Here is a 26,475-nt window from a genome sequence, read left to right as displayed (position 1 = left end):
CTGGGATCTAAATATCATACTCTCGGGATTGACTGTAGCTCCTTTTGAGCCTATGGACAATTGTTCTATAAAGTTGTTATCACTAAAAACTGCTTTTTTAATAGCAATCACATCTGCCCGTAAATTAGGTGAGATACAGGCAATTTCCATCAGAGAACCGTACCTACGTGTTATGGACGATAGAATAATCCTTAAGCTAGATCCAGGTTTCCTTCAAAAGGTAGTATCCGATTTTCATCGTAGTCAAGAAATCGTCTTGCCTTCATTCTGTGAAAATCCCTCAAATAATAAAGAATTCGATTTCCATTCCCTGGATGTCCGACGTTCTGTCCTGAATTACATTGAATCTACCAAGGATTTTTAGGAAATGCGACAGTCTGCTAATTCAATTTGCAGGATAAAACAAGGGCCAAAAAATTTCCAAATCTTTAGCCAGATGGATCAAGAATACTATCTCTCTTTGCTATGAGATTCAGAACCATCCTTGTTCTGACAACCTGAAGGCCCATTCAACCAGGGCCATGTCCTCCTCTCAAGCTGAGAGGGCAGGTGCATCCGTCGAAGACATCTGCAGAACAGCTACATGGTCAAGTGTGCATACATTTGTGAAACACTATAGACTTGATTTTTCCAAAAAATCGAACTTGTCATTTGGATGAAAAGTCCTTCAGGCAGTTGCCCCCCCTTGATATATTATTTTGTATATCTCCTTGTATGCCGTCGTGGTGTTGCTATGGAAAAACCGGAAATAGTCTTACCAGGAATTCAGTTTCCATGAGATCACCACGACGGCACATTATTCCCTCCCTTTTATTTGTTACTTTCGGGAGGTCCTCTCGATGGGTATGAGGTAATACCTTCCTATGTTTGTTCTTGTGTGATTTACCACCTTTTTTCTGTTGCTCTGTGTGATTCTGGAAACACTGGTGTTGGTGGTGGTAGGAGGGGATTTCAGTCTTTCTCTGTTCCTGCCCCTACAGAGGTCAATCTCCTTGTATGCCGTCGTGGTGATCTCATGGAAACTGAATTACCGGTAAGACTAATTCAGTTTTTTTCCACACTTTTGGAATTCAGTTTTGTGCACTTTGGCACTTTGGTGTGGCAGTACCACCTGCCATACTGAATACCCTCTATGACAATACATTGGAGACTGGAGAAGACACTTCACTGATCCTAATGGGTCAAATCTGCCGACCCAGAAGTCCATGGGGCCATAGATCAGGGTATTTGAAGAGATAAGGCACAGTCTAAGTACGATTTAACCTGGTTGTCCAGGCAGATCATATTTATTTGCTGATGTGCATCAGGGTGGCTCCAAGAACTATTCCATCCTTTTCAGAAAATTGTCTTGGCTGCTGGCTTTGCTACTTGTTGTAGTGGTAGCACTGGCAGAGGTGGTGGAGCATTGACTCAGCATGCAGTGAAGAAGGTCCTCTGGTCAGACATGCAGTTGGCAGCTGCGGTAAGCTATGTATAGAGCATATCCTATTGATGGGCCCATTTTTCCCCCATTTTTCTTTTTATAGCAAGTTAAATGGATGATCAGGGGGCACTCGGCTATCTGGAACCAATGGATATTCTATACAGTACTAGGATTTTAATATAATGGATTTAATCAATCAATAATACATACATAGAAAAATGACAATTTCAACCACATTAAATCACAAATTTATAAAAGGTGCCAATGGGGTTACATATATAATCTAATCAACCTAAATAAAACACTGAATGAATAAAATATATGGAGTCTTAGGGTAGCTGTTCAGAGAAGTCCTAATGTTCTCACTGGTATGGCTATCCTCACACTTTAGCCATAGCAGACCAGTGTATTCCACTCCTCAATGACACAAGGGCTCGATGATGTAGTCTATGAACTGAGGGTGAGCAGCACCGTGTAGCTGCAGACTGTCAATATATACCCTCTAGAATAGTGAATAGCTACCCAGGGTTCTGGTGTAGCGTTCCGCCACTTATAGTTAGGACAAAACGTATCCGGTTGGGGTATCAAAGAGATGGATGTGTACATATATTCGGTATGTTACCCTTCCAGACGCCACATGCGATGATTCGATCCTCCTAGAACGGATTCTATCTCCATGTGGTCAGGACGCCAACTTGGTATGTAGGACCTTCCTGTTTAATCACGTGTTCTCCGGTCACGTGATCAACTTTATCCACGTGACCCAGTAGAGGGCGGAGTTAGAGGTGGTATCGGAGGCTGTGGCAGCTTGTAACAGCTTGTAGCAACTTACAGTTCCTGCAGTAGTAAGGCGTGCACCTATTTGATCGTTACTCAGCTGAAATAGATTGATTTTCAAAAAGGCCATACAGTATGTCGGCTCCTCTGGGTCCTGTAGCTGCTCATCACCAAATGCGTTTAGGGGTCTGAACTTGCCCCTTCCTCAGTGGTACCACTGAGGAAGGGGCAAGTTCAGACCCCGAAACGGGTTTGAACCCTCAACTTGGTATGTAGGACCTTCCGGATACGTTTTGATACCCCAACCAGATACGTTTTGTCCTAACTATAAGTGGCGGAACGCTGCACCAGAACCCTGGGTAGCTATTCACAATCTAGAGGGTATATATTGACAGTCTGCAGCTACACGGTGCTGCTCACCCTCAGTTCATAGACTACATCATCGAGCCCTTGTGTCATTGAGGAGTGGAATACACTGGTCTGCTATGGCTAAAGTGTGAGGATAGCCATACCAGTGAGAACATTAGGAGTTCTCTGAACAGCTACCCTAAGACTCCATATATTTTATTCATTCAGTGTTTTATTTAGGTTGATTAGATCATATATGTAACCCCATTGGCACCTTTTATATGTTTGTGATTTAATGTGGTTAAAATTGTAATTTTTCTATGTATGTATTATTGATTGGATTTAATCCATTCTATTACAATCCTAGTACTGTATAGAATATCCATTGGTTCCAGATAGCCAAGTGCCCCCTGATCATCCATTTAACTCATTTTCTCTATTGCGACCAAGGGTTGTGCACCGTATCCAGGTGATCTAGGAGGTCTGAGCCACTGTACTTTATACTTCTTCCTTTTTATAGCAAGTGTCTAAAAGCATGGCTATCTGGAAGTCATCCCTTGATTAATCCTAAAGATACACTTATCAGCACATAAGTGAGAAAGCATACAGCTAGCCATTTTTGCCAGCCTGCCCAAAGACCCAGTGCTTTCAGTGTCAATCCAACACTGCAACGTTTGTTCTGTGTTGCCATCATCATCCTCGTATGTCACAAGAAGTGTCAGCCTCATCCTCTAGCTGTGCCTATGTCCCCTCCACTACCAACTTCTCCTCAAGGTGTAGCTCTTTATCCTCCTCCACTTTTTTCTGTATGCAATATTGTGTCCTCTTTGAAGGGCCACGTGACGCACGTCCCCGATGAGCTGTCCCTGCCTGAGCTCAGTAGCTGGAGTTGGCAAGGAGATGTCCATTAGGAAATGTGCTGCTTGATGCATGTTACCAACTGATCGGCTGTGTGGTTTCCCATCCCAAGCTTCACACCGCTTCAGAGGGGCCTGAGAGGAAGCTATGCTTTGCCTGATCTCTTTTCAGCATGGGAAGATATAGTAGGTCGATAAGTGACTCTGAAATCCATACCGGCACAAACATGAAGGTGTCCTATTAGAGATTTAATATGGATAAATGTAAAGTTCTGTATCTGGGTACAAACATGTAGGATACGTTCCTGGGGGAGTCATGCTGGAGAGCCATTTGTAGAGAAAGATCGAGGTCATAGACTAAATAATAGCACAGAGTCAATCAGCTGCTTCTAAGGCCTGCAGAATAGTGTCAGGGCAGAGATGTCATATTGTGGCCTCATCTGTAATATGCAGACAGTTCTGGGCACCAGTCTATAGAAAGGATGCCCTGGAGCAGGAGAGAGAACAGAGGAGAGCGACTACCCTGATAAGGGAAATGGAACATCTTCGATATGAGGGAAGATTCTAAGAATTAGATGTATTTCATCTTCAGGAGTCGCTAAAAAGGGACAAGATTAAACTATGCAAATATATATCCCACACAGAAAACATGGGGAAAATCTCTCATGTAAAATCCCCATAAAGACGAGGGGCGCTGCCTCCATCTTTTGAGATGACACATAAATACGGTGACTCTGCGGAATAGGCACCTCAGGACATGGGAACAGTAGGAAAGTGAGAAAGAGGCTAAGATTGGTACGAAATAATGTTAATTCTTTAGAAAATGGGTATAATTCTGGTTTCTCCCTCCCCTTCCCATAATTCACATCCCACCAATCCTTTGGTTAGAGTTAGGTATTTTTTCAACTGTAGTATGTAAAAATGTAGGACATTGACCCAGTGGCTCATGAAAGACGGGCACCATTCCTGGCAGCAGTTGCTGCTCCACATGTTACGTATTCTCTGTGTTACAACTTGCCGTGCCCAGGACCCACCTCCCGCAGTCCTCCTCCAGACCGGTCCAGCCGTGGGTTCACTCTTTCCCTCCTTGCAGGTGGTGGCCACTCCTCCGGTGCTTGTAGGGAGTACGCGCCCTCTGCTAGAGCGTTCTCTAACCTTCACCAATTAATGGCTGATAATCCTGGGGTACTTAAGGCACCTTTCCCTGTGGGATGGTGCCTGAGCAAAAGGTTCCTTAGCTTGCTAAATTCTGTTAAAAGGTGTGCTGATCTGTAAGTCACCCCACTAGTAGCGGTCAGACAGCAATGTCTATCAGATTACCTGTTCTACAGGAGGAGCAGAAGGGATGGGTGAACACCGGCTCGAGGGTGTCAGAGGTGACATCAGTGTGACCCAGAGGACCAGTAATTCATCCACTTCTGGAGACAGCTGGAGGTGACATTCCCACTGCCAGATGATGTGGCAGTCAAGTCTTACAAGAATACATAATGTAGAAAAGCAGATGATGACTAAGGCCATGTTCAGTCCGATATACAGGAATATAAAAGGAGTAGACAGTAAAGAAATAGACAAAGAAGGCACAATATGAAGGAGACCATCACTGAGGGAGTGGAAGAAGGCCTAGGAGCAGACAATAGGTGGAAGGAGCATCTCCCACAGATATTTTATATTTAAAGGGGTTGTCCACGTTTTACTACTGATGACCTATCCAACTCCTGCCACCTCCGCCGATCAGCTCTTATATGAGAGCTGCCTTCTCTGCTCGGTTTGCCTGCTCGCCCCAGTAATTGCAGTGTTGATCGGTGTAATTACAAGTATGGCATCCCCATTCACTTCTAAGGGACGGCCCTGTCTAGTCAAGTGCATCGGAAGGAACCTTCCCATAGAAGTGAATGGGGACGTCGTACTTGTAATTACACGGCTCACTCTGGAATTGCTGTGGGGGTGCCAGGAGTGCCGCCATTGACAGCTGTGGTGCCTAAGGATTAGCTAAGTTTGACCTCAAGGCATTATAGGCAAGATGAGGTCATGTAACCCCCCCCCCCCCCCTCCCCGGGCCTTTGGTCTTCCATGTTCTCCACTGGTCATGACCCCTTTAGTTACTGTTTTGTTTTTTGTTCTTTTGGTCACCACTTGTCCCTGCTGGTTACTGCCCCCTGTCGTCCCTGCTGGTTACTGCCCCCTGTTGTCCCTGCTGGTTACTGCCCCCTGTTGTTCCTGCTGGTTACTGCCCCCTGTTGTTCCTGCTGATTACTGTCCCTTTGGGTCGCCAAGGGTTACTGCCCCCTGTTGTCCCTGCTGGTTACTGCCCACTGTGGTCCCTGCTGATTACTGTCCCTTTGGGTCGCCAAGGGTTACTGCCCCCTGTGGTCCCTGCTGATTACTGTCCCTTTGGGTCGCCAAGGGTTACTGCCCCCTATCGTCCCTGCTGGTTACTGCCCCCTGTTGTCCCTGCTGGTTACTGCCCCCTATCGTCCCTGCTGGTTACTGCCCCCTGTTGTCCCTGCTGGTTACTGCCCCCTATCGTCCCTGCTGGTTACTGCCCCCTGTTGTCCCTGCTGGTTACTGCCCCCTGTTGTCCCTGCTGGTTACTGCCCCCTGTTGTCCCTGCTGGTTACTGCCCCCTGTTGTCCCTGCTGGTTACTGCCCCCTGTTGTCCCTGCTGATTACTGTCCCTTTGGGTCGCCAAGGGTTACTGCCCCCTATCGTCCCTGCTGGTTACTGCCCCCTGTTGTCCCTGCTGGTTACTGCCCCCTATCGTCCCTGCTGGTTACTGCCCCCTGTTGTCCCTGCTGGTTACTGCCCCCTATCGTCCCTGCTGGTTACTGCCCCCTGTTGTCCCTGCTGGTTACTGCCCCCTGTTGTCCCTGCTGGTTACTGCCCCCTGTTGTCCCTGCTGGTTACTGCCCCCTGTTGTCCCTGCTGGTTACTGCCCCCTGTGGTCCCTGCTGATTACTGTCCCTTTGGGTCCCCAAGGGTTACTGCCCCCTGTGGTCCCTGCTGGTTACTGCCCCTTTGGGTCCCCATAGGCTACTGTCCCCTGAGGTCCCTGCTGATTACTGTCCCTTTGGGTCCCCATGGGTTACTGTCCCCTGAGGTCCCTGCTGATTACTGTCCCCATGGGTTACTGACCCCTGTTTTTTCTGCTGGTTGCTGCCCCCTGTGGTCCCTATGGGTTACTGCCCCCTGAGGTCCCTGCTGATTGCTGCCCCCCTGTGGTCCCCATGGGTTACTGCCCCCTGTGGTCCCCATGGGTTACTGCCCCTTTGGGTCCCCATGGGTTACTGCGCCCTGAGGTCCCTGCTGATTACTGCCCCCCTGTGGTCCCCATGGGTTACTGCCCCCTGTGGTCCCCATGGGTTACTGCCCCCTGTGGTCCTTGCTGGTTACTGCCCCTTTGGGTCCCCATGGGTTACTGCCCCCTATGGTCCTTGCTGGTTACTGCCCCTTTGGGTGCCCATGGGTTACTGCCCCCTGTGGTCCCCATGGGTTACTGCCCCCTGTGGTCCTTGCTGGTTACTGCCCCCTGTGGTCCCCATGGGTTACTGCCCCCTATGGTCCTTGCTGGTTACTGCCCCTTTGGGTGCCCATGGGTTACTGCCCCCTGTGGTCCCCATGGGTTACTGCCCCCTTTGGGTCCCCATGGGTTACTGCCCCCTGTTGTCCCTGCTGGTTAATGTCCCCATGGGTTACTGCCCTCTGTGTCCCTTCCGGTCCCCATGATGACCCTAGTTACTGCTTCTTTCATTCCTGCGGTCCTCGCTGGTTGCAGGAGGTGCTCTGCCTGTAGGTGCTGGCGGCAGGAGCGCAGGTCATGTATGTGCCGTCCATGTGACATCTTCTTTCTCTTTAGAATCGCTGTCTGGCTTTTCCTTGTCTGTGAATACAATGAATGGCATCAACCGCCTGCGAATCCCGTACCCCCAGACTGGCACCTGGTACCTAAACCTGCGCTCCCTCTGTGGCTCTGAGCATGGGTGAGAACGTCATACATACAGTCATACATACATCTAACCCTGCGCTCCCTCTGTGGCTCTGACCATGGGTGAGAACGTCATACATACAGTCATACATACATCTAACCCTGCGCTCCCTCTGTGGCTCTGAGCATGGGTGAGAACTACATACATACAGTCATACATACATCTAACCCTGCGCTCCCCTCTGTGGCTCTGACCATGGGTGAGAACTACATACATACAGTCATACATACATCTAACCCTGCGCTCCCTCTGTGGCTCTGAGCATGGCTGAGAACTACATACATACAGTCATACATACATCTAACCCTGCGCTCCCCTCTGTGGCTCTGACCATGGGTGAGAACTACATACATACAGTCATACATACATCTAACCCTGCGCTCCCTCTGTGGCTCTGAGCATGGCTGAGAACTACATACATACAGTCATACATACATCTAACCTGCGCTCCCCTCTGTGGCTCTGACCATGGCTGAGAACTACATACATACAGTCATACATACATCTAACCCTGTGCTCCCTCTGTGGCTCTGACCATGGGTGAGAACTACATACATACAGTCATACATACATCTAACCCTGCGCTCCCTCTGTGGCTCTGAGCATGGCTGAGAACTACATACATACTGTCATACATACATCTAACCCTGCGCTCCCTCTGTGGCTCTGAGCATGGGTGAGAACTACATACATACAGTCATACATACATCTAACCCTGCGCTCCCTCTGTGGCTCTGAGCATGGCTGAGAACTACATACATACAGTCACACATACATCTAACCTGCGCTCCCTCTGTGGCTCTGAGCATGGGTGAGAACTACATACATACAGTCATACATACATCTAACCCTGCGCTCCCTCTGTGGCTCTGACCATGGATGAGAACTACATACATACAGTCATACATACATCTAACCATGCGCTCCCCCTGTGGCTCTGACCATGGGTGAGAACTACATACATACAGTCATACATACATCTAACCCTGCGCTCCCTCTGTGGCTCTGACCATGGGTGAGAACTACATACATACAGTCATACATACATCTAACCCTGCGCTCCCTCTGTGGCTCTGACCATGGCTGAGAACTACATACATACAGTCATACATACATCTAACCCTGCGCTCCCTCTGTGGGTCTGACCATGGGTGAGAACTACATACATACAGTCATACATACATCTAACCTGTGCTCCCCCTGTGGCTCTGACCATGGCTGAGAACTACATACATACAGTCATACATACATCTAACCCTGCGCTCCCTCTGTGGCTCTGACCATGGCTGAGAACTACATACATACAGTCATACATACATCTAACCTGCGCTCCCCTCTGTGGCTCTGACCATGGCTGAGAACTACATACATACAGTCATACATACATCTAACCCTGCGCTCCCTCTGTGGCTCTGAGCATGGCTGAGAACTACATACATACAGTCATACATACATCTAACCCTGCGCTCCCTCTGTGGCTCTGACCATGGGTGAGAACTACATACATACAGTCATACATACATCTAACCCTGCGCTCCCTCTGTGGCTCTGACCATGGGTGAGAACTACATACATACAGTCATACATACATCTAACCCTGCGCTCCCTCTGTGGCTCTGACCATGGGTGAGAACTACATACATACAGTCATACATACATCTAACCCTGTGCTCCCCCTGTGGCTCTGACCATGGCTGAGAACTACATACATACAGTCATACATACATCTAACCTGTGCTCCCCCTGTGGCTCTGACCATGGCTGAGAACTACATACATACAGTCATACATACATCTAAACCTGCGCTCCCTCTGTGGCTCTGACCATGGCTGAGAACTACATACATACAGTCATACATACATCTAACCCTGCGCTCCCCCTGTGGCTCTGAGCATGGCTGAGAACTACATACATACAGTCATACATACATCTAACCCTGCGCTCCCTCTGTGGCTCTGACCATGGCTGAGAACTACATACATACAGTCATACATACATCTAACCTGCGCTCCCTCTGTGGCTCTGACCATGGGTGAGAACTACATACATACAGTCATACATACATCTAACCTGCGCTCCCTCTGTGGCTCTGACCATGGCTGAGAACTACATACATACAGTCATACATACATCTAACCCTGCGCTCCCTCTGTGGCTCTGACCATGGCTGAGAACTACATACATACAGTCATACATACATCTAACCTGCGCTCCCTCTGTGGCTCTGACCATGGCTGAGAACTACATACATACCGTCATACATACATCTAACCCTGCGCTCCCCCTGTGGCTCTGACCATGGCTGAGAACTACATACATACCGTCATACATACATCTAACCCTGCGCTCCCCTCTGTGGCTCTGACCATGGCTGAGAACTACATACATACAGTCATACATACATCTAACCCTGCGCTCCCCTCTGTGGCTCTGACCATGGGTGAGAACTACATACATACAGTCATACATGCATCTAACCCTGCGCTCCCCCTGTGGCTCTGACCATGGGTGAGAACTACATACATACAGTCATACATACATCTAACCCTGAGCTCCCTCTGTGGCTCTGACCATGGCTGAGAACTACATACATACAGTCACACATACATCTAACCCTGCGCTCCCTCTGTGGCTCTGACCATGGGTGAGAACTACATACATACAGTCACACATACATCTAACCCTGCGCTCCCTCTGTGGCTCTGACCATGGGTGAGAACTACATACATACAGTCATACATACATCTAACCCTGCGCTCCCTCTGTGGCTCTGACCATGGCTGAGAACTACATACATACAGTCATACATACATCTAACCCTGCGCTCCCTCTGTGGCTCTGACCATGGCTGAGAACTACATACATACAGTCATACATACATCTAACCCTGCGCTCTCTCTGTGGCTCTGACCATGGGTGAGAACTACATACATACAGTCATACATACATCTAACCCTGCGCTCCCTCTGTGGCTCTGACCATGGCTGAGAACTACATACATACAGTCATACATACATCTAACCCTGCGCTCCCTCTGTGGCTCTGACCATGGGTGAGAACTACATACATACAGTCATACATACATCTAACCCTGCGCTCCCTCTGTGGCTCTGACCATGGCTGAGAACTACATACATACAGTCATACATACATCTAACCCTGCGCTCCCTCTGTGGCTCTGACCATGGGTGAGAACTACATACATACAGTCATACATACATCTAACCCTGCGCTCCCTCTGTGGCTCTGACCATGGCTGAGAACTACATACATACAGTCATACATACATCTAACCCTGCGCTCCCCCTGTGGCTCTGAGCATGGGTGAGAACTACATACATACAGTCATACATACATCTAACCCTGCGCTCCCTCTGTGGCTCTGAGCATGGCTGAGAACTACATACATACAGTCATACATACATCTAACCCTGCGCTCCCTCTGTGGCTCTGACCATGGGTGAGAACTACATACATACAGTCATACATACATCTAACCCTGCGCTCCCTCTGTGGCTCTGACCATGGGTGAGAACTACATACATACAGTCATACATACATCTAACCCTGCGCTCCCCCTGTGGCTCTGACCATGGCTGAGAACTACATACATACAGTCATACATACATCTAACCTGCGCTCCCTCTGTGGCTCTGACCATGGGTGAGAACTACATACATACAGTCATACATACATCTAACCCTGCGCTCCCTCTGTGGCTCTGACCATGGCTGAGAACTACATACATACAGTCATACATACATCTAACCCTGCGCTCCCTCTGTGGCTCTGACCATGGGTGAGAACTACATACATACAGTCATACATACATCTAACCCTGCGCTCCCCCTGTGGCTCTGAGCATGGCTGAGAACTACATACATACAGTCATACATACATCTAACCCTGCGCTCCCCCTGTGGCTCTGACCATGGTGAGAACTACATACATACAGTCATACATACATCTAACCCTGCGCTCCCTCTGTGGCTCTGACCATGGGTGAGAACTACATACATACAGTCATACATACATCTAACCCTGCGCTCCCTCTGTGGCTCTGACCATGGGTGAGAACTACATACATACAGTCATACATACATCTAACCCTGCGCTCCCTCTGTGGCTCTGACCATGGCTGAGAACTACATACATACAGTCATACATACATCTAACCCTGCGCTCCCTCTGTGGCTCTGACCATGGCTGAGAACTACATACATACAGTCATACATACATCTAACCCTGCGCTCCCCCTGTGGCTCTGACCACGGCTGAGAACTACATACATACAGTCATACATGCATCTAACCCTGCGCTCCCTCTGTGGCTCTGACCATGGGTGAGAACTACATACATACAGTCATACATACATCTAACCCTGTGCTCCCTCTGTGGCTCTGACCATGGCTGAGAACTACATACATACAGTCATACATACATCTAACCCTGCGCTCCCTCTGTGGCTCTGACCATGGCTGAGAACTACATACATACAGTCATACATACATCTAACCCTGCGCTCCCCCTGTGGCTCTGACCATGGCTGAGAACTACATACATACAGTCATACATACATCTAACCCTGCGCTCCCCCTGTGGCTCTGACCATGGGTGAGAACTACATACATACAGTCATACATACATCTAACCCTGCGCTCTCTCTGTGGCTCTGACCATGGGTGAGAACTACATACATACAGTCATACATACATCTAACCCTGCGCTCCCTCTGTGGCTCTGACCATGGCTGAGAACTACATACATACAGTCATACATACATCTAACCCTGCGCTCCCTCTGTGGCTCTGACCATGGGTGAGAACGTCATACATACAGTCATACATACATCTAACCCTGTGCTCCCTCTGTGGCTCTGACCATGGCTGAGAACTACATACATACCGTCATACATACATCTAACCCTGCGCTCCCTCTGTGGCTCTGACCATGGGTGAGAACTACATACATACAGTCATACATGCATCTAACCCTGCGCTCCCCCTGTGGCTCTGACCATGGCTGAGAACTACATACATACAGTCATACATACATCTAACCCTGCGCTCCCCCTGTGGCTCTGACCATGGGTGAGAACTACATACATACAGTCATACATGCATCTAACCCTGCGCTCCCCCTGTGGCTCTGACCATGGCTGAGAACTACATACATACAGTCATACATACATCTAACCCTGCGCTCCCCCTGTGGCTCTGACCATGGCTGAGAACTACATACATACAGTCATACATACATCTAACCCTGCGCTCCCTCTGTGGCTCTGAACATGGGTGAGAACTACATACATACAGTCATACATACATCTAACCCTGCGCTCCCTCTGTGGCTCTGACCATGGCTGAGAACTACATACATACAGTCATACATACATCTAACCCTGCGCTCCCTCTGTGGGTCTGACCATGGGTGAGAACTACATACATACAGTCATACATACATCTAACCCTGCACTCCCCCTGTGGCTCTGACCATGGGTGAGAACTACATACATACAGTCATACATGCATCTAACCCTGCGCTCCCCCTGTGGCTCTGACCATGGCTGAGAACTACATACATACAGTCATACATACATCTAACCCTGCGCTCCCCCTGTGGCTCTGACCATGGGTGAGAACTACATACATACAGTCATACATACATCTAACCCTGCGCTCCCTCTGTGGCTCTGACCATGGGTGAGAACTACATACATACAGTCATACATACATCTAACCCTGCACTCCCCCTGTGGCTCTGACCATGGCTGAGAACTACATACATACCGTCATACATACATCTAACCTGCGCTCCCTCTGTGGCTCTGAGCATGGGTGAGAACTACATACATACCGTCATACATACATCTAACCCTGCGCTCCCTCTGTGGCTCTGAGCATGGGTGAGAACTACATACATACAGTCATACATACATCTAACCCTGCGCTCCCCCTGTGGCTCTGACCATGGCTGAGAACTACATACATACTGTCATACATACATCTAACCCTGCGCTCCCTCTGTGGCTCTGAGCATGGGTGAGAACTACATACATACAGTCATACATACATCTAACCCTGCGCTCCCTCTGTGGCTCTGACCATGGCTGAGAACTACATACATACTGTCATACATACATCTAACCCTGCGCTCCCTCTGTGGCTCTGACCATGGCTGAAAACTACATACATACAGTCACACATACATCTAACCCTGCGCTCCCTCTGTGGCTCTGACCATGGCTGAGAACTACATACATACAGTCATACATACATCTAACCCTGTGCTCCCTCTGTGGCTCTGACCATGGCTGAGAACTACATACATACAGTCATACATACATCTAACCCTGCGCTCCCTCTGTGGCTCTGACCATGGCTGAGAACTACATACATACAGTCATACATACATCTAACCCTGCGCTCCCTCTGTGGCTCTGACCATGGCTGAGAACTACATACATACAGTCACACATACATCTAACCCTGCGCTCCCTCTGTGGCTCTGACCATGGCTGAGAACTACATACATACAGTCATACATACATCTAACCCTGCGCTCCCCCTGTGGCTCTGACCATGGCTGAGAACTACATACATACAGTCATACATACATACAGTCATACATACATCTAACCCTGCGCTCCCTCTGTGGCTCTGACCATGGGTGAGAACTACATACATACCGTCATACATACATCTAACCCTGCGCTCCCTCTGTGGCTCTGACCATGGCTGAGAACTACATACATACAGTCATACATACATCTAACCCTGCGCTCCCTCTGTGGCTCTGACCATGGCTGAGAACTACATACATACAGTCATACATACATCTAACCCTGCGCTCCCCCTGTGGCTCTGACCATGGCTGAGAACTACATACATACAGTCATACATACATCTAACCCTGCGCTCCCTCTGTGGCTCTGACCATGGCTGAGAACTACATACATACAGTCATACATACATCTAACCCTGTGCTCCCTCTGTGGCTCTGACCATGGGTGAGAACTACATACATACCGTCATACATACATCTAACCCTTCGCTCCCTCTGTGGCTCTGACCATGGCTGAGAACTACATACATACAGTCATACATACATCTAACCCTTCGCTCCCTCTGTGGCTCTGACCATGGCTGAGAACTACATACATACAGTCATACATACATCTAACCCTGCGCTCCCCCTGTGGCTCTGACCATGGGTGAGAACTACATACATACCGTCATACATACATCTAACCCTGCGCTCCCTCTGTGGCTCTGACCATGGGTGAGAACTACATACATACAGTCATACATACATCTAACCCTGCGCTCCCCCTGTGGCTCTGACCATGGGTGAGAACTACATACATACAGTCATACATGCATCTAACCCTGCGCTCCCTCTGTGGCTCTGACCATGGATGAGAACTACATACATACAGTCATACATACATCTAACCCTGCGCTCCCCCTGTGGCTCTGACCATGGCTGAGAACTACATACATACAGTCATACATGCATCTAACCCTTCGCTCCCTCTGTGGCTCTGACCATGGATGAGAACTACATACATACAGTCATACATACATCTAACCCTGCGCTCCCCCTGTGGCTCTGACCATGGCTGAGAACTACATACATACAGTCATACATACATCTAACCCTGCGCTCCCTCTGTGGGTCTGAGCATGGCTGAGAACGTCATACATACAGTCATACATACATCTAACCCTGCGCTCCCTCTGTGGGTCTGACCATGGGTGAGAACTACATACATACAGTCATACATGCATCTAACCCTGCGCTCCCTCTGTGGCTCTGAGCATGGCTGAGAACGTCATACATACAGTCATACATACATCTAACCCTGCGCTCCCCTCTGTGGCTCTGACCATGGGTGAGAACTACATACATACCGTCATACATACATCTAACCCTTCGCTCCCTCTGTGGCTCTGACCATGGCTGAGAACTACATACATACAGTCATACATACATCTAACCCTGCGCTCCCCCTGTGGCTCTGACCATGGGTGAGAACTACATACATACCGTCATACATACATCTAACCCTGCGCTCCCTCTGTGGCTCTGACCATGGCTGAGAACTACATACATACAGTCATACATACATCTAACCCTGCGCTCCATCTGTGGCTCTGAGCATGGGTGAGAACTACATACATACAGTCATACATACACCTAACCCTGCGCTCCCTCTGTGGCTCTGACCATGGCTGAGAACTACATACATACAGTCATACATACATCTAACCCTGCGCTCCCTCTGTGGCTCTGACCATGGGTGAGAACTACATACATACAGTCATACATACATCTAACCCTGCGCTCCCTCTGTGGCTCTGACCATGGGTGAGAACTACATACATACAGTCATACATACATCTAACCCTGTGCTCCCTCTGTGGCTCTGACCATGGGTGAGAACTACATACATACAGTCATACATACATCTAACCCTGCGCTCCCTCTGTGGCTCTGACCATGGCTGAAAACTACATACATACAGTCATACATACATCTAACCCTGCGCTCCCTCTGTGGCTCTGACCATGGCTGAGAACTACATACATACAGTCATACATACATCTAACCCTGCGCTCCCTCTGTGGCTCTGACCATGGATGAGAACTACATACATACAGTCATACATACATCTAACCCTGCGCTCCCCCTGTGGCTCTGACCATGGGTGAGAACTACATACATACAGTCATACATACATCTAACCCTGCGCTCCCTCTGTGGCTCTGACCATGGCTGAGAACTACATACATACAGTCATACATGCATCTAACCCTTCGCTCCCTCTGTGGCTCTGACCATGGCTGAGAACTACATACATACAGTCATACATACATCTAACCCTGCGCTCCCTCTGTGGGTCTGAGCATGGCTGAGAACGTCATACATACAGTCATACATACATCTAACCCTGCGCTCCCTCTGTGGGTCTGACCATGGGTGAGAACTACATACATACAGTCATACATGCATCTAACCCTGCGCTCCCTCTGTGGGTCTGACCATGGGTGAGAACTACATACATACCGTCATACATACATCTAAACCTGCGCTCCCTCTGTGGCTCTGACCATGGGTGAGAACTACATACATACAGTCATACATACATCTAACCCTGCGCTCCCTCTGTGGCTCTGACCATGGGTGAGAACTACATACATACAGTCATACATACATCTAACCCTGCGCTCCCTCTGTGGCTCTGACCATGGGTGAGAACTACATACATACAGTCATACATACATCTAACCCTGCGCTCCCTCTGTGGCTCTGACCATGGCTGAGAACTACATACATACAGTCATACATACATCTAACCCTGCGCTCCCTCTGTGGCTCTGACCATGGGTGAGAACTACATACATACAGTCATACATACATCTAACCCTGCGCTCCCCCTGTGGCTCTGACCATGGGTGAGAACTACATACATACCGTCATACATACATCTAACCCTGCGCTCCCTCTGTGGCTCTGAGCATGGGTGAGAACTACATACATACAGTCATACATACATCTAACCCTGCGCTCCCCCTGTGGCTCTGACCATGGGTGAGAACTACATACATACAGTCATACATACATCTAACCCTGAGCTCCCTCTGTGGCTCTGACCATGGGTGAGAACTACATACATACCGTCATACATACATCTAACCCTGCGCTCCCTCTGTGGCTCTGAGCATGGGTGAGAACTACATACATACAGTCATACATACATCTAACCCTGCGCTCCCCCTGTGGCTCTGACCATGGGTGAGAACTACATACATACAGTCATACATACATCTAACCCTGCGCTCCCCCTGTGGCTCTGACCATGGCTGAGAACTACATACATACAGTCATACAGACATCTAACCCTGGGCTCCCTCTGTGGCTCTGACCATGGCTGAGAACTACATACATACCGTCATACATACATCTAACCCTGCGCTCCCTCTGTGGCTCTGACCATGGGTGAGAACTACATACATACCGTCATACATACATCTAACCCTGCGCTCCCTCTGTGGCTCTGACCATGGGTGAGAACTACATACATACAGTCATACATACATCTAACCTGTGCTCCCTCTGTGGCTCTGACCATGGGTGAGAACTACATACATACAGTCATACATACATCTAACCCTGCGCTCCCTCTGTGGCTCTGACCATGGGTGAGAACTACATACATACAGTCATACATACATCTAACCCTGCGCTCCCTCTGTCGCTCTGAGCATGGGTGAGAACTACATACATACCGTCATACATGCATCTAACCCTTCGCTCCCTCTGTGGCTCTGACCATGGCTGAGAACTACATACATACAGTCATACATACATCTAACCCTGCGCTCCCTCTGTGGCTCTGACCATGGATGAGAACTACATACATACAGTCATACATACATCTAACCCTGCGCTCTCTCTGTGGCTCTGACCATGGGTGAGAACTACATACATACAGTCATACATACATCTAACCCTGCGCTCCCTCTGTGGCTCTGACCATGGCTGAGAACTACATACATACCGTCATACATACATCTAACCCTGCGCTCCCTCTGTGGCTCTGACCATGGGTGAAAACTACATACATACAGTCATACATACATCTAACCCTGCGCTCCCCCTGTGGCTCTGACCATGGGTGAGAACTACATACATACAGTCATACATACATCTAACCCTGCGCTCCCTCTGTGGCTCTGACCATGGGTGAGAACTACATACATACAGTCATACATACATCTAACCTGTGCTCCCTCTGTGGCTCTGAGCATGGCTGAGAACTACATACATACAGTCATACATACATCTAACCCTGCGCTCCCCCTGTGGCTCTGACCATGGCTGAGAACTACATACATACAGTCATACATACATCTAACCTGTGCTCCCCCTGTGGCTCTGACCATGGGTGAGAACTACATACATACAGTCATACATACATCTAACCCTGCGCTCCCTCTGTGGCTCTGACCATGGGTGAGAACTACATACATACCGTCATACATACATCTAACCCTGCGCTCCCTCTGTGGCTCTGAACATGGGTGAGAACTACATACATACAGTCATACATACATCTAACCCTGAGCTCCCTCTGTGGCTCTGAGCATGGCTGAGAACTACATACATACAGTCATACATACATCTAACCCTGCGCTCCCTCTGTGGCTCTTACCATGGGTGAGAACTACATACATACAGTCATACATACATCTAACCCTGCGCTCCCTCTGTGGCTCTGACCATGGGTGAGAACTACATACATACAGTCATACATACATCTAACCCTGCGCTCCCTCTGTGGCTCTGACCATGGGTGAGAACTACATACATACAGTCATACATACATCTAACCCTGCGCTCCCTCTGTGGCTCTGACCATGGGTGAGAACTACATACATACCGTCATACATACATCTAACCCTGTGCTCCCCTCTGTGGCTCTGACCATGGCTGAGAACTACATACATACAGTCATACATACACCTAACCCTGCGCTCCCTCTGTGGCTCTGACCATGGGTGAGAACTACATACATACAGTCATACATACACCTAACCCTGCGCTCCCTCTGTGGCTCTGACCATGGGTGAGAACTACATACATACAGTCATACATACATCTAACCCTTCGCTCCCTCTGTGGCTCTGAGCATGGTGAGAACTACATACATACAGTCATACATACATCTAACCCTGCGCTCCCTCTGTGGCTCTGACCATGGCTGAGAACTACATACATACAGTCATACATACATCTAACCCTGCGCTCCCTCTGTGGCTCTGACCATGGGTGAGAACTACATACATACAGTCATACATACATCTAACCCTGCGCTCCCTCTGTGGCTCTGACCATGGCTGAGAACTACATACATACAGTCATACATACATCTAACCCTGCGCTCCATCTGTGGCTCTGACCATGGGTGAGAACTACATACATACAGTCATACATACATCTAACCCTGCGCTCCCTCTGTGGCTCTGACCATGGGTGAGAACTACATACATACAGTCATACATACATCTAACCCTGCGCTCCCTCTGTGGCTCTGACCATGGGTGAGAACTACATACATACAGTCATACATACATCTAACCCTGCGCTCCCTCTGTGGCTCTGACCATGGCTGAGAACTACATACATACAGTCATACATACATCTAACCCTGCGCTCCCTCTGTGGCTCTGACCATGGCTGAGAACTACATACATACAGTCATACATACATCTAACCCTGCGCTCCCTCTGTGGCTCTGTCCATGGGTGAGAACTACATACATACAGTCATACATACATCTAACCCTGCGCTCCCTCTGTGGCTCTGACCATGGCTGAGAACTACATACATACAGTCATACATACATCTAACCCTGCGCTCCATCTGTGGCTCTGACCATGGGTGAGAACTACATACATACAGTCATACATACATCTAACCCTGCGCTCCCCCTGTGGCTCTGACCATGGGTGAGAACTACATACATACAGTCATACATACATCTAACCCTGCGCTCCCTCTGTGGCTCTGACCATGGCTGAGAACTACATACATACAGTCATACATACATCTAACCCTGCGCTCCCTCTGTGGCTCTGACCATGGGTGAGAACTACATACATACAGTCATACATACATCTAACCCTGCGCTCCCTCTGTGGCTCTGACCATTGGTGAGAACTACATACATACAGTCATACATACATCTAACCCTGCGCTCCCCCTGTGGCTCTGACCATGGCTGAGAACTACATACATACAGTCATACATACATCTAACCCTGCGCTCCCTCTGTGGCTCTGACCATGGGTGAGAACTACATACATACAGTCATACATACATCTAACCCTGCGCTCCCTCTGTGGCTCTGACCATGGCTGAGAACTACATACATACCGTCATACATACATCTAACCCTGCGCTCCCTCTGTGGCTCTGACCATGGGTGAGAACTACATACATACAGTCATACATACATCTAACCCTGCGCTCCCTCTGTGGCTCTGACCATGGCTGAGAACTACATACATACAGTCATACATACATCTAACCCTGCGCTCCCTCTGTGGCTCTGACCATGGGTGAGAACTACATACATACAGTCATACATACATCTAACCCTGTGCTCCCTCTGTGGCTCTGACCATGGCTGAGAACTACATACATACAGTCATACATACATCTAACCCTGCGCTCCCTCTGTGGCTCTGACCATGGGTGAGAACTACATACATACAGTCATACATACATCTAACCCTGCGCTCCCTCTGTGGCTCTGACCATTGGTGAGAACTACATACATACAGTCATACATACATCTAACCCTGCGCTCCCTCTGTGGCTCTGACCATGGCTGAGAACTACATACATACAGTCATACATACATCTAACCCTGCGCTCCCTCTGTGGCTCTGACCATGGGTGAGAACTACATACATACAGTCATACATACATCTAACCCTGCGCTCCCCCTGTGGCTCTGACCATGGGTGAGAACTACATACATACAGTCATACATACATCTAACCCTGCGCTCCCTCTGTGGCTCTGACCATGGGTGAGAACTACATACATACAGTCATACATACATCTAAACCTGCGCTCCCTCTGTGGCTCTGACCATGGGTGAGAACTACATACATACCGTCATACATACATCTAACCCTGCGCTCCCCCTGTGGCTCTGACCATGGGTGAGAACTACATACATACAGTCATACATACATCTAACCCTGCGCTCCATCTGTGGCTCTGACCATGGCTGAGAACTACATACATACAGTCATACATACATCTAAACCTGCGCTCCCTCTGTGGCTCTGACCATGGGTGAGAACTACATACATACAGTCATACATACATCTAACCCTGCGCTCCCTCTGTGGCTCTGACCATGGCTGAGAACTACATACATACAGTCATACATACATCTAACCCTGCGCTCCCTCTGTGGCTCTGACCATGGGTGAGAACTACATACATACAGTCATACATACATCTAACCCTGCGCTCCCTCTGTGGCTCTGACCATGGGTGAGAACTACATACATACAGTCATACATACATCTAAACCTGCGCTCCCTCTGTGGCTCTGACCATGGGTGAGAACTACATACATACCGTCATACATACATCTAACCCTGCGCTCCCCCTGTGGCTCTGACCATGGGTGAGAACTACATACATACAGTCATACATACATCTAACCCTGCGCTCCATCTGTGGCTCTGACCATGGCTGAGAACTACATACATACAGTCATACATACATCTAAACCTGCGCTCCCTCTGTGGCTCTGACCATGGGTGAGAACTACATACATACAGTCATACATACATCTAACCCTGCGCTCCCTCTGTGGCTCTGACCATGGCTGAGAACTACATACATACAGTCATACATACATCTAACCCTGCGCTCCCTCTGTGGCTCTGACCATGGGTGAGAACTACATACATACAGTCATACATACATCTAACCCTGCGCTCCCTCTGTGGCTCTGACCATGGGTGAGAACTACATACATACAGTCATACATACATCTAACCCTGCGCTCCCTCTGTGGCTCTGACCATTGGTGAGAACTACATACATACAGTCATACATACATCTAACCCTGCGCTCCCTCTGTGGCTCTGACCATGGCTGAGAACTACATACATACAGTCATACATACATCTAACCCTGCGCTCCCCTCTGTGGCTCTGACCATGGCTGAGAACTACATACATACAGTCATACATACATCTAACCCTGCGCTCCCTCTGTGGCTCTGACCATGGGTGAGAACTACATACATACAGTCATACATACATCTAACCCTGCGCTCCATCTGTGGCTCTGACCATGGGTGAGAACTACATACATACAGTCATACATACATCTAACCCTGCGCTCCCTCTGTGGCTCTGACCATGGCTGAGAACTACATACATACAGTCATACATACATCTAACCTGCGCTCCCTCTGTGGCTCTGACCATGGGTGAGAACTACATACATACAGTCATACTTACATCTAACCCTGCGCTCCCTCTGTGGCTCTGACCATGGCTGAGAACTACATACATACAGTCATACATACATCTAACCCTGCGCTCCCTCTGTGGCTCTGACCATGGCTGAGAACTACATACATACAGTCATACATACATCTAACCCTGCGCTCCCTCTGTGGCTCTGACCATGGGTGAGAACTACATACATACAGTCATACATACATCTAACCCTGCGCTCCCTCTGTGGCTCTGACCATGGGTGAGAACTACATACATACAGTCATACATACATCTAACCCTGCGCTCCCTCTGTGGCTCTGACCATGGGTGAGAACTACATACATACAGTCATACATACACCTAACCCTGCGCTCCCTCTGTGGCTCTGACCATGGGTGAGAACTACATACATACCGTCATACATACATCTAACCCTGCGCTCCCTCTGTGGCTCTGACCATGGGTGAGAACTACATACATACAGTCATACATACATCTAACCCTGCGCTCCCTCTGTGGCTCTGACCATGGCTGAGAACTACATACATACTGTCATACATACATCTAACCCTGCGCTCCCTCTGTGGCTCTGACCATGGCTGAGAACTACATACATACAGTCATACATACATCTAACCCTGCGCTCCCTCTGTGGCTCTGAGCATGGCTGAGAACTACATACATACAGTCATACATACATCTAACCCTGCGCTCCCTCTGTGGCTCTGACCATGGGTGAGAACTACATACATACAGTCATACATACATCTAACCCTGCGCTCCCCTCTGTGGCTCTGACCATGGCTGAGAACTACATACATACAGTCATACATACATCTAACCCTGTGCTCCCTCTGTGGCTCTGACCATGGGTGAGAACTACATACATACCGTCATACATACATCTAACCCTGCGCTCCCTCTGTGGCTCTGAGCATGGCTGAGAACTACATACATACTGTCATACATACATCTAACCCTGCGCTCCCTCTGTGGCTCTGACCATGGCTGAGAACTACATACATACAGTCATACATACATCTAACCCTGCGCTCCCTCTGTGGCTCTGACCATGGCTGAGAACTACATACATACAGTCATACATACATCTAACCCTGCGCTCCCCTCTGTGGCTCTGACCATGGCTGAGAACTACATACATACAGTCATACATACATCTAAACCTGCGCTCCCCCTGTGGCTCTGACCATGGGTGAGAACTACATACATACAGTCATACATACATCTAACCCTGCGCTCCCTCTGTGGCTCTGACCATGGCTGAGAACTACATACATACAGTCATACATACATCTAAACCTGCGCTCCCCCTGTGGCTCTGACCATGGGTGAGAACTACATACATACAGTCATACATACATCTAACCCTGCGCTCCCTCTGTGGCTCTGACCATGGGTGAGAACTACATACATACAGTCATACATACATCTAACCCTGCGCTCCCTCTGTGGCTCTGACCATGGCTGAGAACTACATACATACAGTCATACATACATCTAACCCTGCGCTCCCTCTGTGGCTCTGACCATGGCTGAGAACTACATACATACAGTCATACATACATCTAACCCTGCGCTCCCTCTGTGGCTCTGACCATGGGTGAGAACTACATACATACCGTCATACATACATCTAACCCTGCGCTCCCTCTGTGGCTCTGACCATGGGTGAGAACTACATACATACAGTCATACATACACCTAACCCTGCGCTCCCTCTGTGGCTCTGACCATGGCTGAGAACTACATACATACTGTCATACATACATCTAACCCTGCGCTCCCTCTGTGGCTCTGAGCATGGCTGAGAACTACATACATACTGTCATACATACATCTAACCCTGCGCTCCCTCTGTGGCTCTGACCATGGGTGAGAACTACATACATACAGTCATACATACATCTAACCCTGCGCTCCCCTCTGTGGCTCTGACCATGGCTGAGAACTACATACATACAGTCATACATACATCTAACCCTGCGCTCCCTCTGTGGCTCTGACCATGGGTGAGAACGTCATACATACAGTCATACATACATCTAACCCTGCGCTCCCTCTGTGGCTCTGACCATGGGTGAGAACTACATACATACAGTCATACATACATCTAACCCTGCGCTCCCTCTGTGGCTCTGAGCATGGCTGAGAACTACATACATACAGTCATACATACATCTAACCCTGCGCTCCCTCTGTGGCTCTGACCATGGCTGAGAACTACATACATACAGTCATACATACATCTAACCCTGCGCTCCCTCTGTGGCTCTGACCATGGGTGAGAACGTCATACATACAGTCATACATACATCTAACCCTGCGCTCCCTCTGTGGCTCTGACCATGGGTGAGAACTACATACATACAGTCATACATACATCTAACCCTGCGCTCCCCTCTGTGGCTCTGACCATGGCTGAGAACTACATACATACAGTCATACATACATCTAACCCTGTGCTCCCTCTGTGGCTCTGACCATGGGTGAGAACTACATACATACCGTCATACATACATCTAACCCTGCGCTCCCTCTGTGGCTCTGACCATGGGTGAGAACTACATACATACAGTCATACATACATCTAACCCTGCGCTCCCTCTGTGGCTCTGACCATGGCTGAGAACTACATACATACAGTCATACATACATCTAACCCTGCGCTCCCTCTGTGGCTCTGAGCATGGCTGAGAACTACATACATACAGTCATACATACATCTAACCCTGCGCTCCCCCTGTGGCTCTGACCATGGGTGAGAACTACATACATACAGTCATACATACATCTAACCCTGCGCTCCCTCTGTGGCTCTGACCATGGGTGAGAACTACATACATACAGTCATACATGCATCTAACCCTGCGCTCCCTCTGTGGCTCTGACCATGGCTGAGAACTACATACATACAGTCATACATGCATCTAACCCTGCGCTCCCTCTGTGGCTCTGACCATGGCTGAGAACTACATACATACAGTCATACATACATCTAACCCTGCGCTCCCCCTGTGGCTCTGAGCATGGGTGAGAACTACATACATACAGTCATACATACATCTAACCCTGCGCTCCCCCTGTGGCTCTGACCATGGGTGAGAACTACATACATACAGTCATACATACATCTAACCCTGCGCTCCCTCTGTGGCTCTGACCATGGCTGAGAACTACATACATACAGTCATACATACATCTAACCCTGCGCTCCCTCTGTGGGTCTGACCATGGGTGAGAACTACATACATACAGTCATACATACATCTAACCCTGCGCTCCCTCTGTGGCTCTGACCATTGGTGAGAACTACATACATACAGTCATACATACATCTAACCCTGCGCTCCCCCTGTGGCTCTGACCATGGCTGAGAACTACATACATACAGTCATACATACATCTAACCCTGCGCTCCCTCTGTGGCTCTGACCATGGGTGAGAACTACATACATACAGTCATACATACATCTAACCCTGCGCTCCCTCTGTGGCTCTGACCATGGCTGAGAACTACATACATACCGTCATACATACATCTAACCCTGCGCTCCCTCTGTGGCTCTGACCATGGGTGAGAACTACATACATACAGTCATACATACATCTAACCCTGCGCTCCCTCTGTGGCTCTGACCATGGCTGAGAACTACATACATACCGTCATACATACATCTAACCCTGCGCTCCCTCTGTGGCTCTGACCATGGCTGAGAACTACATACATACAGTCATACATACATCTAACCCTGCGCTCCCTCTGTGGCTCTGACCATGGCTGAGAACTACATACATACAGTCATACATACATCTAACCCTGCGCTCCCTCTGTGGCTCTGACCATGGGTGAGAACTACATACATACAGTCATACATACATCTAACCCTGCGCTCCCTCTGTGGGTCTGACCATGGGTGAGAACTACATACATACAGTCATACATACATCTAACCCTGCGCTCCCTCTGTGGCTCTGACCATGGGTGAGAACTACATACATACAGTCATACATACATCTAACCC

At 48.7% G+C, this 26,475-nt stretch overlaps 1 protein-coding gene across 1 annotated transcript in view; it reads left to right on the top strand.

The window, feature by feature from the left end:
- The window catches only part of TMEM8B (transmembrane protein 8B), a 105,951-nt gene that overhangs the window by 17,270 nt on the left and 62,206 nt on the right, over positions 1–26,475 (top strand). Inside the window, exon 4 of the mRNA XM_040420661.1 lies at positions 7,259–7,382. Within this exon, the coding sequence (XP_040276595.1) occupies positions 7,259–7,382 (124 nt within the window). The remainder of the gene's footprint in view (positions 1–7,258; positions 7,383–26,475) is intronic.

The sequence above is a fragment of the Bufo bufo genome, chromosome 2 (assembly GCF_905171765.1).
Source record: "Bufo bufo chromosome 2, aBufBuf1.1, whole genome shotgun sequence".
NCBI classification, from domain to species: Eukaryota; Metazoa; Chordata; class Amphibia; order Anura; family Bufonidae; genus Bufo; species Bufo bufo.
This window is presented reverse-complemented; position numbering and strand designations above follow the sequence as displayed.